At 42.3% G+C, this 14,435-nt stretch overlaps 1 protein-coding gene across 1 annotated transcript in view; it reads right to left on the reverse strand.

The window, feature by feature from the left end:
- Nucleotides 1–14,435, reverse strand: part of MTMR6 (myotubularin related protein 6) — a 592,867-nt gene that overhangs the window by 513,291 nt on the left and 65,141 nt on the right. Inside the window, exon 3 of the mRNA XM_085621606.1 lies at nucleotides 4,324–4,408. Within this exon, the coding sequence (XP_085477732.1) occupies nucleotides 4,324–4,404 (81 nt within the window). The 5' untranslated portion in view covers nucleotides 4,405–4,408. The remainder of the gene's footprint in view (nucleotides 1–4,323; nucleotides 4,409–14,435) is intronic.

The following is a 14,435-nucleotide window of genomic DNA, read 5'->3' on the forward strand; positions in this document are numbered from 1 at the left end:
GCCAAAAGAGTGCACAATCTCCACCAAGAGAAGCGTGTATGCATTGAAAAGAGTGGGGTTAAGAAAAGATCCCTGCAGCAATACCCATAACAGAGGAGCACTGCTGCTGGAGAGAAGGGGGTGAGTGGCACTGCTTGCACTCTGGTAGAGAGGAATGACGTAAGTCAGTTAAACGTGAACCTGCACTCTCCAAGTGTAACCAGGCATTATAATAGGATGGAGTAGGTAATGTTATCAAACGTCACTGGCCAACACTAAAGGACCAAATCACCAGTGCAGTCCTGGTCCAGGAGACTGGGGCTTCTTTAGCTAGTATGGAAACCCATCTCTGGGAGGTCCAATAAGGAGTTGGTTCCAGATAATTGAAGAGCTATTTGCTGAGGACATTTTTCAAAGTATATTTCATTCCTGAATCCAAAATCCTGCAATTTCCCTACTCTGAATCTCCACGTGTGTATCTTAGGGCAATGCACCGCCATTTATAAATCATGGCGAGAGGTGGATGATCCAAAAGCACCTTTCGAAAGTGTGTAATTGTTTGAAAACCCAAAAAATTATAGGTGCTTACAAACATATAATGAATTCTAGTAAACAAATTGAGGTGCTGCTTAATAGGAAAATATGTTATTGTCTCCATGTTGGTCCTTCCATCGATCAACCGTCACCATGTCTATCAGTTTTGGAGCCAACTGTATTCCTTTCCTAGCATGGGCCCTGGAAGTGTCAGTCCAGAAAGTCACATATGGCAAAATTAACATTTTAACTGGCACCAGTATACTCACCAAAATTGGGGCATTCAATCTAGCGAAACAAATGTAACATTTTATTTCCTGTAAGTTAGGGGCATAGCCATCAACCAAGCAATCCAAGCAAATACCCAACCTATCTAGCTGACCTTCAATTAAGATATATCTGCCTTCTGCATCAGGTATAATCTACTTTACCAGTATGGGCACACCTGGTACTAATATGCATGTTGCCCCCCTCAAACGAAGATGAAGTAGAATACATACTACAGTTGGCCCACCATCATTTAGTCAATTTAACATATTCATTTTTCTTCAGGTGTGTTTCATTTAATAATGAGACTTGTGCTGCATTGCTGCATATAAAGCCACCCTCTCTGTATTTTGACCTAAAAATTCAACCATCTCATAGACCATGTGAGGCTCTTGATTGCACATCCTATCGTAGCTTTTAATCCATAGGTCTACTAGTGAATAACATTCCTCAATGTAGTCAATTTCCCACCCACTTGCAAGTTAGAGGAGTGGTTAGGAAAGTTGCCTTTGTAGAAACAGCTCATAGGGCCTGATTACGAGTCTGGTGGTCTTGCGACCGCCAGCATCGAGGTGGCGCAGTAGTGGCGGGCCATCGTTTTGCCTATTACGAAGTTGTATCGGCGGTGGACCGCCTGCTGCACCGGGGAACAGTTGTTCCCTGGTGGTGGCTCAGTATATTGTAAGTTCCAGCTCCGCCAGCCATTTCAGTGGGGAGCCCCATTATGAAAAGGCTGGCGGAGCAGGAACAAAGGGAGCCCTGTAGGGCCCCCATGTGGCCCCCGCCATGGGGATACATGTGCCCCCCCCCTCTGTATCCCCACAAAGTTCTAGCACGGCATGGACTTCCACGTACATGCCGTGCTGGAACTCTTGTGACGTTCCCATTGCGGTGCCTGTTTTCCAGGCACCGCCATGGGAAAGGCAAAGGACCAGCGACCGTATCATGAGTTGAACTCGTGTAACATGAGTTCAACTTGTGATACGGTCAGCGGTCCTTGCGCAGGTTTGGCACAGCAGAGCCAGCGTTGAGCCGGGGCAGTTGCGCCAAACTCATAATCAGGCCCATAGAGAAAATGTCCAATTACCCCTCCAATCTCTCCATCCCTCCGCCTCATCTGTCCAATCACATCAATACAGAGGACATTTTGTTGAAAAGGAATTCTACTCTCGAACAGTCTGTTAGCAACAATCTTTATAAACAGAGAGGTTCTCTCCCGATCTCATGCAGTTGCCATGGTTTCCTCCTTTGTTCGATAGGGTTACCGCCATTCAGTACTAACCTAGTTGTTCCCAATTCACACCTCTGTTCTCAATAAAGCTTAAATAAGAGGGGCGCGGAATGTGAAAAAGTAACCTGCCTCCCTTATATAAAAATTATCATAACAAAGCACCATTAGCATTTAAAGTATATGAACAGCTCTAGCATATATGCTCCTTTAAATCATGGTCTAAACTGTATTGTTAATATATCTGCTGCACAGATCAATCATTAGTTGCTAATATTATATTCGGTCAGGGGCTCACTATACTTGTCTAGCCAATCTCTACTGTAATTCTTTCTCCGTTTGTTGTGTCTCAGCAGGCGAAGCAGCCAGCCTCCAATCCTCTTGTATCGTAATGCTGTCAATTCCAAATGTTTTTCTATGCTTCAGTTAAGTTGCCTGCACCTACTCAGTGCTGGGATCTGTTGTCAGTCCCTTTCTTTTGGCACTAATTTTCCAGACTGCCAGAATCTCAAAGGGCTAGAGGGCTATGGGCCTAGTGTTACCTAAATGGAAAGCATTACCAGCTACACCTCCGGGAATACCCGCTGCACCCCAATTTACGTGCTTTAGAACCTGCAGGATACAGGCCTGATTATTAAGGTGAGAAAGTGCCAAATGGTGATGGTATATAGTATTTATACATTGGCTACCAAGCAGGCAGTGGTCACATTTAAACATTCATGCTATCTTGCGTTGGGACCCTCAACACCCAGACATAGTTGAGAACCTCCTGGGGCCACACGTGGTATTACAGAGCATTTAGGAACAGGAACAAGAGAGTTGTAGCACTCTCAAGTGACCTGGCATCAAGCAAGCAGTCAAACTTGTGAACGGAACACGGGAATCTCAGAAGGCCTTTGACACCCTTTACTTCACTTGGCTTGGTCATGCCTACGTGCCCTGACATTTTGTGGTAGATTTGACAATTTACCATTTTCAATACTGTCATTTTCTCTTTTATGTAACTCCTGCTTTAACCTTATTCTAGACTTAATTAGTAGAATTTTATATAACCTGTACTGGCATAACCCTGTTGTTGACTTTTGTGTTCTTGAATGTAATTTTTAAAAAAAGTTAAAAAGTTTCATGATACACTGAAGGAGGTTTTGTTCTCCTCAACAATGAAACGAGCACTGGACTAAGGTAAGGAATTTATAGTGCAAACAGACGCTTCAGATCATAGCATGGGAGTAGTGACCGATGAATGAGGATGATCAACATGAAGCCATTACATCATTAGTAGACATTTGCAAACCATAGACCAGGTTTTGGCCACTGTAGAACAACCGGCCTGTGAGTTTTGAATGGTCACTGAAAAACTGCAACCCTTCCTCTTTAGGACTTTCATTGCTCAGAATAATCACAAAACGTTGAGGTGGATTTAGCAGGTGAGACGGGAGAATCCCAAACTCTTGACGCATTAATTTTCCTCTAAGGTATGGACCTTTTTCCTTTCCTGAGACTATGGAGATTGAGCGTCACTTCTAGGCACGGCAACCTCTATGAGTGTCAGGTCTGGCTGGTCATTGTAATGACTGGTATTCAGAATCAGCCTATTGTCATCCCATCCCTATAACTACACAAGATTTTGCAATTCTCGTTGAGCAACCTTCCTTGATCCATCACTGGTGCCCTACTAACCCATAGAACTAGCAGCTATGTAGTACAGTTGTCTGCAAGACTCTTTTCATACGTCATGTCTGTCTATGAAGTCATCATTTAACCTACTTAAGACCCACAGTGAACACGTTAGTGTTACCTTCAAAACCATCACAGTGTTAGAGGACAGCCAACAGCTCAAAAAGTCTGGAAAGAGCATTATGGCCAGTGTAATTCAAATGCTTTAGGAATGTTTGGCCAGCCTGGTTAAGACAGAGGAGATAAAAACTAGATGAGACAAATGTCTTGTTCGGGTAGAGAGTCAATAAGATCACGTAAGCAACATGCTAGATGATATACCCAACCTCTGAATTATGGGCATTAGGAGAAGTCCTAATGGGGCACGTTGGGCATTAGGAGAAGACCTAATGGGGCACGTTGAGAGATTTGTAATTCAACTGCTCAGCCAAGAGTTTTTTAAGTGGAAGAACTAGGACTTTGAATGGGAAATTCAGCGCTCATCATTTCCTCTTCAAGATCAAGTTCTAGGTTACATGTTTGTGAACCTTCTTGATAAACATGCCCAGTTTTATACTTTTTGTCCAACTTTACGCTACTGTTCACCCAAACCAACAAGTGCCAATATGTATCTATCTTTTTTTTGTGACTTCACCAACCTGACTATTAAGCAGCGCAGCTGCGTACTCCAGTTTTTCGCCAGCTACAGTGTACTTGCAAGAATCTCCTCGCTTGAACATCTTCCTGAAAGACAAAACACGATGTTTGGAAATTCAGGTTTTTACAATCTAGGATCAACTATTTGCAAGAAGAAGATAAATCAGTCGACAAATGAAGCAGGTTCTTCCTGAAGTTATTCGAAATGGATCGTACCTTCTGAAACTGGAGGTGTTCTTCCAGCTGTGAATAATAAAGGCTGCCGTGATGGGGTTCAGCCATCTATTTTCTTATAGTGTGCCACTCATTAAATAGGCAATTGGATTTTTACATGTTTCCAGCATACGGCTCTGCACAAAGCACTTCTACTGTTGTTGGTTTGAAGCATGAGGGACCCCTGTGTGATCCACCCTCCACCACGCTCTGGCCCCCTTTCTTTGCTCTGCTATCCCTCTTTCCAGTCTCTGTTTTTTCTGTCTTCCGTTCTGCACTCTGTCTCTCCTCCCCCTCTCCACCCACCTGAGTGATCATGAGTGTTTTGATTTTCCCCTGCTCTCTCTGCCCCCTTATCTCTCCCCTCACAGGCCTTGCTGACTACTTGAATCTGCTTATCAGCCCAATAGCTGTGCAATCCAAGGGCCTTCAAGTTATCCGTTGTGTCCCAGCAGAAGGAAAGGATATCTGCTTTAGATCAGCTTTTGGTGACACATTTTGCTACTGTTAACTCCAAACGTTTGTGAATTGTGTACATTTCTACCTGCCATTTACTACTAATGTTTACTGCTGCAAGACCCAGTCTTTGTGTCTCCCCCCACTCCCCTCCACTCTTCCTCCATTTCCCCCTCCCTATATGCTCTCCCAGACACAAGTTGTGGATTAGAAAACTGAAAACAACCCTCCTCCAGGTGCACTCATTTGAGTGTTGCTGGGCAGCCACTAGACTGGGCCTGCAGGTGAGCCCAATAGCCTGAGAGAGGTCACATGACCTCCCCACCAGCCTATCCTAGCTCTCCCACCTCAGGCGTCTCAGCCTGGGCGTCGCAACCTGGTCGTCGCAGGAAGCGGTGGAGAGAAGGGTGAATTCTCTGTTTGGGCCTGCAAGGGCCTATGGTCAGAAATGCTGTCCTTTTCTCTACTGATACAAATGTTCCAGAATCATCCACAACAACTAACATGCACACAATTTCTCAGAAAACTCACACCTATAACTCTCAGTAACCCAGGGAACTCCAAACAACCCTCACCCACCAAACAATAACCACCTCTACACTTACATATCCATGTACCTCTACATCCACACAAGGGCCCCTTCACTTCTACACAAACCACAGCTCTGTGCTAAACCCCAAATGAAAACCCCTTTGCCCACTAAGGAACCACCACACAGAGTACATATCCATACTTCCCTCAATCTCACATGCCATCTCCCTTTTCTCACTAAATCCTTCCACAACCCTACACCTAATCCATATATCGCCCATACCAGCCCTCTCAACCCTCTTTCATACCCTCCCCCTACACAGCCCGCCCTCTTCGTGCCACCGAAACACCAGGAAAAGACTCTTTTAACACTCTTCTCCAACAATAAACCTACCTCTGCCCACAACTCACCCAACAACTAACTCTTCTAACCCCTGTTTATCCTGTCTTTAACAGATACTTTCCTTTAACCCCCAAGCCCTAAGGAATAGTATAATTTACTATTCCAACACCTTCCCTACTGTTGTGCATGCTGGAGTTGGAATAGTAAATTATACTATTCCTAAATCCAGGGCACCCCCTACAGCAAGTTGATCTAATGACTTGCGATGTAAAGGTATCTCATTCTAATAACGCAGTCATTGTAACGACTGCGTTGTAAAAGAACACGATTTAATAGTATGCGTTGTAACATGCTATACTCCTCCACAACGGCTCCTTTAAGAAGCCTACTAATAAATGCTAGTTTTACGTCCAAAACCAAGCAACACACTTTTTCCTCTAACTTTCTCAATCTTTACTGACCATCACAAAGCAATGGAACATTTATAAACATAGTTTTATAACTATTTATAAACACCTTTATAAACATAGTTTCAAACCTACTCACCAAATACTCAAACATCCTTGGTGACTTGAACATAAGGTTTCACACGCTTAATATGCCTCACTCCAGAGCAATCTTCACTGGCCTAGGCATGCTCAACCAACAACAGCTCATTCCCGAATTATCGTTGCAGGACACACCTTAAATTATATTTTTGTCAACCCAAACATAGTCGCATTATACCGTTATTCCGGTCACATGGTCAGACAACCAACTTATTGCATTCCAACACAAGATAGCACAAAACATCCCAGTTAAACTCAGTTTACCCACAACTACATATCCGCCTTGGATCAAGCTGAATTTAAAGGACCTAATAACCCAGCTTATTTCCAACACAGATCTGTACACAATAAACAGACTGTACAATTCAACAATCAATCTTCACCTTTCTCCCTATCACTGCGCACTTGAGTACCATCTGAAACACCTCTTTTTTCTTTCCTTTTTGGAGCATCAGTTATACAATGAATTTGATGCTTTCTTTTGCTGAATTATGACTAATGAATGTTGATCCAAAAATGTATTCGGATTGTTTGTTTTGACTTTCGCTCGCCTAAAGTGCAAATTAAATGTTGCATTTGTCATTGCTCACGTACCAGTAGGACCATGATGTTTTCTAATATGGCACTTTTTATCATATAAGCCGAGACTTGCCATTTTGAAAACAGAGAGGAAGATTTCTAGCAGAAGAAAGGTCCCGGGACAAGCGTACCAGGTCTGCACAGACTGAGATGCAGACCAGCTAATGGCAAAAGCCAGGGAATGGTGCCCGGTTCTAATCCCAGAGATCTCTATATATCACTGTGCTCACATAGGTTAGGCAGATATATCATTCGCCATGATAGGGCTTTTCATTGTATACAGTTTATAGTAATGCTAATTACAGTGCTCAGTTGTATATGTTTCCTAATTGCAGCACAGTTGCTTCATGATAGGGCACAAGAGTTTTGATACATATTGTGAACTTTCCTTGTTGTCTATCTTTTGTTTATTATGGACATGCATGAGTGACAGAACGAAAGGTGATGACCTGTTACAGCAGTTCCCTTGGGGACTAGAGTGTTGTGTTCTGGGGTGCTAACTTACCTGTTACACTGGGGAGGTTAGAAGGGCAGGTAAGACAATAAGAGCTAGTCAGGATTTGGGCCCATAGGTACTGATGTGGTACGGTGACTCAGTCCCTACCTACTGACGTTCTGTGATCCCAGGCATAGAATCCCTGAAACATGGCGCCCAACGTTTGGTCGAGTACTTATCCACTGTCAAGCAAAAACTGTGATGACTCATGGGCAATTAAACGCTTCTCTAGGAAATTGCAGGGTGGGGTCGGAGGGCTAGCAACCCAACAATCACAATCACAACTACTAATCGATTCCCTCTGATTTTATATGGAGCATTGGCATTCGAACAAGAACGTATATATAAACTTGAGAAATTTTTCATAAGAAATATCTGAAGCATATTTGACCAAAGTTAAATGCAAAACTGTGCCACCAAATATCTTGGCCTCACGGAACGCGTCTTGACCCCAGCGAGTAACAATAGATCAAGGCAGGGAAGGGATTTAGTGCCCAGTTTGGAAGAGGAAGTGCTGGGTCTAAGGCTCCAGCTTTGGAATACTTTGAGCAACTCTTTGAACTCTTTCTAGGACATGATAAAGACCCTGTCAAAACCCATTATTACCAAATTAAGATTCCATTGAGGCCACTATGAAACAGCTATCTAATGCGATAGAGGCCATAGCCATCCTGCTGAATATGCTTCGCTGACATCGGCATTACAGCTAGTGAATCTACAATGGCTGGCAGAATTGACAACAATGTACAGCGGTTTGGCCAGGTCTTGACCCACATGTTTCAGAATACTTGGTTAATTCGGGGCAAATCTCTACATTTACCACCAGAATGTACACTATTTTTTTATAGTATTTAAAAGGGTCGCACCCCTTCTAGTGTGCAGTATGAAGGGTGTGAGGAACTGACTATCAAGTTAAACAATGGATAGATAAAGGAGTTGGTATATTACGATATGTAATAAATGGAATAATTATGATAAGGAGAACAAAATGGATTGGGCCAGGACTGGAAACCGACAAAAATTACTATATTGTAGTAAATTTTAAATCAGCCTTTTACGCTGAAAAGGCCCTAACAGCTTTACTTGCCTACCAAGGGGAGGAGAGTATGATCTCTGTGGTTCTCTTAGGGTACATTTTAAGACCCTGCCACCTTAAAAACATCTTGTTCAAGGCTCAATGTTTATCATCACCCATACTACAAAACAGATCTTAAAGGGTTGGTTTAAAAGCAAGCTCAAATCCATCAGGAAAGCCCTTGATTGCATCCGTTTCCTTCCCCATAGCAATTTGGTGGAACAGGATTGACCGTCCCAGTTGCTAGAGAGAGAAGATACTTATGGGGGCGGTAGCTTTGGGGTCCCTGATGGCTCAATTATTGACATAACAATTAATCAGGGAGATGTGACGGGGATGAGAAGTGTGTATTTAAAAGAAGGAAACCTAAAAATCCTGACTTGGAATGTGCAGGGGTCAGAAGAAAACTAGAGAATAACTAATGGTGTACATTTATACAAAGCTTTCCGATTGTTTGCCTATAAGAAACTTGGCAACTGTCTATATTTGTTATGGAAGGCTTTAGCACAATCTTTACTCCTGCCCTGTCATCAAATAAGGGTAGGAAGAAAGATGGCATGGCCATTCCTTTAGCCAATAACAGGCAAGGTAGCGTGGGTCATAAAAGTTGGAACTCTCCTTACTTTCCAGATGGTTTGTTACAAATGGCGGGGAGGAAGGAAAGGTTTTTAATCAATTTCTCTAGCAATATTTTTTGATGAGTCTGTAGTTGACCTTATTTCGGCTTTTGATAATGAACTGGAAGCCCCTTTGAACTCATGTCGAGACGATTTTTATATTGTGTGGGTGGGGGGTTTTAATATCCAATGCTGTTGCTTAAGTTCTGAATGGTCTTGAGGTTTGTTAAGTAATGAGGGTGAGCAAATCACACACTTTGTATATTCAGGATATGGAGATATGGAAAGGCTCTAAACAACATTAACTTATTCTCAGATTTTTCAAGCCCCCATGAGTCGAGGTGGCAATCCTATGTAGCCACGGTAAAGCCAGCACTATTGATTTTATATCAGTATCGGGCAACATTAGCCCTCTTGTCAGGGATTTCCCCATTCCTTCCTCTTGTTTCAAGGATCACAATCTTTTGATTGCAGTGTTTGATTTTTTTGGGGGGGGGAAGATGGGAAAAACTATTCAAAGAGAGGAGCTGAAAGTTGGTAGACAGAATGGGGTGGCACTGAAATGGGATTATTCAATAAAGATACATTTCTAAGTGAGCTGGTCGACTCATGCAGAGAAAAAATAGAGTTGAGCGTAAATTAGAGTACTTCTGTGGAAACCAATGTTGCATCATACGTATGCCTGTCATTCTACATAAAAACTAAGTTATTGCGTCCACCACCAAGAGGGCTAAACAAAACAGGGCTGGTTTTATAAAGAATGTAGAGATGAAAATATGGCCATCTTGTCCGCCCTGAAGACTGTCCCATCGGACCCATAGGTACTTAATAAGTGTAGATCATGGGTACTCACATGCATTTTCCCGGGGGCCACAAAGTTTGGTCTATGGCATGACAGAGGGCCGCACTAATGCAAGCAGGGGGTGTAAAGTGGGAGTAGGGGAAGCAAAGCATGTACATGTAGTAGCTATCTTTAAAAATGAATGTGTTCATAAAGTTATGGTCCTAGTTACTTCCTTTCCCTAACTGCAATTATTCTTTGAATAAAGGTTTGCTGTATATTTTTTAAAAAAATCCATGTTAGTGCTGTGTCGAGTAAAGGGCAGCCCCTCCCGTGGGTCAGGAGGGCTGCTTGCGGTCCCCGGGCCGTACTTTGAGCATCACTGGTGTAGATCATATTATAAGAGATCACTGGTGATAAGAAAACAAAGGCATGGGGATGAAGCCTGGGAAGGTATCCTGAAAGCGAGTAGGTCAAGTGATAATATGGCATTCTGGAGAATTTTTAACAACCCCTTTCTATTGGAGGACAAAGGACCCACACTAGAGTCCAATATTCCTCCAGACAATATTTTATATTTTTCGTGTATGTTTTTAGGTGAGGAAGACTTCTGTAAAGAGGTTTCAACCAATCCTAAAAGGGATATTGGGCCAGGATTAGCGGAGGGTTTAGTCTTTGATTATGGGGAAGTCTCCGCCACACTCAATGGATGTTGCAAGGGCAAGGCCCCAGGGCCAGGTGGAGTCCCACTGGATTTATTTATTGGGTGTATTGCCTTGTGGGCATCATTGCTAACTAACGTCCTGAATGCTGCGGCCAGAGTAGTTCCTCCTCCCTCGTAGAGGAAGTCAGTTATTGTCCCGATTTTTTACGAAGGGTAAGCCTGTTATTGACCTATTTCTGTCTGGATTCCATTATGAAGGTAGGGAGGTTACTTTTTGACAGTCTTAAAGGGTGGGCACACAAACATAAAGTTTCCACTGTTCAGTATGGCTTCAGGAAGGGAATTGGTACAGCTGAACAATGTCTCAATCTGGCACTAATTATTGATAACTATACAGTTTTCATGCACAAGACATTTATGGACTTCTCATCAGCTTTGGATCTTGTCAATTGCTCACTGTTTTGGGACATACTACTTAAACTTGAGTGGGCATAGGTATTATTCACAATTTATCCGACGGTTTTATCTTGAGACTACAGCATCTGTATATTATTGCCACAATGGTGAATCCACTGATTATTTTAGAGTGAGTAGAGGCATAAGACAGGAGTGCATATTAGCTGCCTTTCTTTTCAATCATACATTAATGGCATAGACAGTTTCTGGCTGCACAATTGCTGGATGTGCCATATATAGGCTCTCGCCAAGCCCCAATTCTACTGTATGTGGACAATGCCGTATTAATGGCATGAGCAAGTAATGCTTTACAGTCGCTCCTATATAGATTTGTGACATTTATGGGGGATCTAGGATTGAAAGTTAATGGGCAAAACATATGCTCTGATAGTGGGGCCAGGTAAGAAAAAGGCTAGGCCATTTTTAATCCAAGGGGGAAAAAATTCCGGTGACTGATAATTTCTCTTATTTGGGTATTACCTTCAGTTCTCCAATTCTTGGTCTAAGCATGTGAACAATAAGAAATTGTACTTTGAAAGAACACTAAACGACATGGATAGATTTGCTGTTAGATTAGGAAGGAAGCTGATCAATTGAATAGTAACCTCTTTTTAGTGCAAAGCGGTATCAGGTGTCTGCCATACGGTAGAGGTGTGGGGCCACACTTGTATGGCTCCATTTCAGGCAGTGGAAAATGAATATCTAAAGAGATTACTTGCCATTTCACTTAATAGCGCAGATTATATTTGTCATTAGGAGTTGGGTATGACTTTTATTGAGGACTCTCAATTTCCCATCACTTATTATGGCATGCTGTCTGGTGAAAACAAGTAGCTGAATTAAACCAGGATTTGATCAGACTGCTTATCTCAGGATGGGTGCAAAAGAATTCCTTGGTTTAAGCACGTTAATATGCTCTGTGTGAAGTTGGCCAAACAAAATTATTTTACTGACCCTCAAAGACTATGTAAGGTCGATAGGAAAGATATGCGGACATTCCCGGTTGATTTGAGAGATAATGAGCATACAATGGCTAATATTAGCAAAGAATATGTTTGTGAATATTTAACTTTTTCGCTTCAAATTCAACCATATTTATGCTGGGCGAATAATAGGTTTCACCATTTCTGTTAACCAGATTTTGATTAAACACATTTCATATGTATGTAGATCCGCTTAATCTTCACCCATGCACTTGTAATGATTTCTCTGAACAATAGGTTTTACATCTTGTTTTTTTCTTTAATTGGTAACGAACCAATAAAGAAGTATATTTTACCCCTGTCCAGTGGTCCAGACTTTGTTTTTTTAATACAGACCAGCTTTATTATATCTACAGCGACTTCATACGCAATATATGTATATATATATATATATATATATATATATATATATATGAACACAAAACGCGATCTCCCACTTCCTGACGGCGAGGAAGAAAGCACACGGACGCCAAATCGTGCTTCAAGGGATTTTAATGAACGTCAGCACCCACACAGCACGCCATTACGCGTTTCGGCCACAAGGTGGCCTTGATCACATGAAGTAACCGCCATTATTATTTCCCTTATATACTAAGCACTCTATGACCTTGTGATGCTTGTGATAATAGACATAGAAAAAATGTATACATGGTAAGTGATATTGTTACAAAGTATACAAATATACTTGCAATCATTACACCATAGATTTTAAAACAAGAATCCATAATATTAGCTTTGAATTGTATCTTTTTCTTGTCATCTTGAATTTTAGGAGATGTACAAAAAATGACATAAACGAACTGGTTCTAAAGTGCAAATGCTAGTTGTGCAAATACGCAGGTTCTAGTGCAGTTTGTAGTAGCATTGGAGTGCAAAATATACATTCATAGTGCAAAAATGTAATAGTGCAAAATACGCAATAATAGTGCAAAGAGATAAGTGAGAGATAATGAGCATACAATGGCTAATATTGGCAAAGAATATGTCTGTGAATATTTAACTTTTTCGCTTCATATTCAACCATATTTATGCTGGGCGAATAATAGGTTTCACCATTTCTGTTAACCATTTCTGTTAACCAGATTTTGATTAAACACATTTCATATGTATGTAGCTTTTCAGGATGAGGCCAAGGATCCACTTAATCTTCACCCATGCGCTTGTAATGATTTCTCTGAACAATAGGTGTTACATCTTGTTTTTTTCTTTAATTGGTAACGAACCAATAAAGAAGTATGTTTTACCCCTGTCCAGTGGTCCAGACTTTGTTTTTTTAATACAGACCAGCTTTATAATATCTACAGCGACTTAATACGCAATATATATATATATATAAAACAGGAGTGCTCGTGTTTGAAAAGTAAAATACCATCAAGGTTAAAATACCGGAGGACTTCCATTAGAACTATGAATAACCAACACGGTGCACTATAGGACCTGAAGGAGGCATTCTAGTCACGTGACTTACTCTTGAAGTAGCGCGCCCCAGCACACCTGCGAGTTATCCAGTTCCATCTGTGAGCAAGGCAGAGAGCCGAAACGTTAGAAAATGGAATGTGGTGCTGCTGTTCTTGTGAAATAAACGTCATCTGCAGTATTGGGCCTCACTTTTTGTGCTACAGTGGTGGAAGGATGGGCTGCTCTGTGCCCATTGCGTGAGGCCGCTCTGTAGGGTCTTGGGCTCCTCAACGGGGGATTTTGTGTGTATATATATATATATATATATATATATATATCGAAGCTCCAAGGTTGCCCTGTTGTGGGAAGCACTCTGACGCTGTTCATGGGTAACACCCTTTTATTGGTACAAGAGGCGCAGATGGAACATCAATCGCGTAGGCAGTTCAGCAACGTCCCCTACAACTGAGGGGCCAGGCCAGAAGGCCAGTTAACTAGCTGACCTGCAATTGGGGACGTTGTGACGGATTTAAAGAGGGGCATGGACATTGAGGCCCATCCGAGGGCTTGAATTTGGCGGCAGTAACATTATGTGCAATGCGATCTAATTCGTCGTGGACTACATGGCCCAGCATTCCTCGCTCATGGCGATGAGCGGTCTATACAGACCGGGTTTTCTGGCATACTTATGACCCAGCATCCCTTGCTCTGAACGGCATGAGGGGCCCATCAAGGGCGGGCCATTTGGCAATTTAAGGGGCAAGTCCACAGAAAGCACACCTTCAGAACGTCTTTGCCTCTGAGGAAGAAGGTTTCTACACTTCGAAACGCGTCAGGCTCTGGGACGTTGCTGAACTGCCTACGCGATTGATGTTCCATCTGCGCCTCTTGTACCAATAAAAGGGTGTTACCCATGAACAGCGTCAGAGTGCTTCCCACAACAGGGCAACCTTGGAGCTTCGATATATATATAT

This window comes from Triturus cristatus, chromosome 8 (genome assembly GCF_964204655.1).
Source record: "Triturus cristatus chromosome 8, aTriCri1.1, whole genome shotgun sequence".
Classification (NCBI taxonomy): Eukaryota; Metazoa; Chordata; class Amphibia; order Caudata; family Salamandridae; genus Triturus; species Triturus cristatus.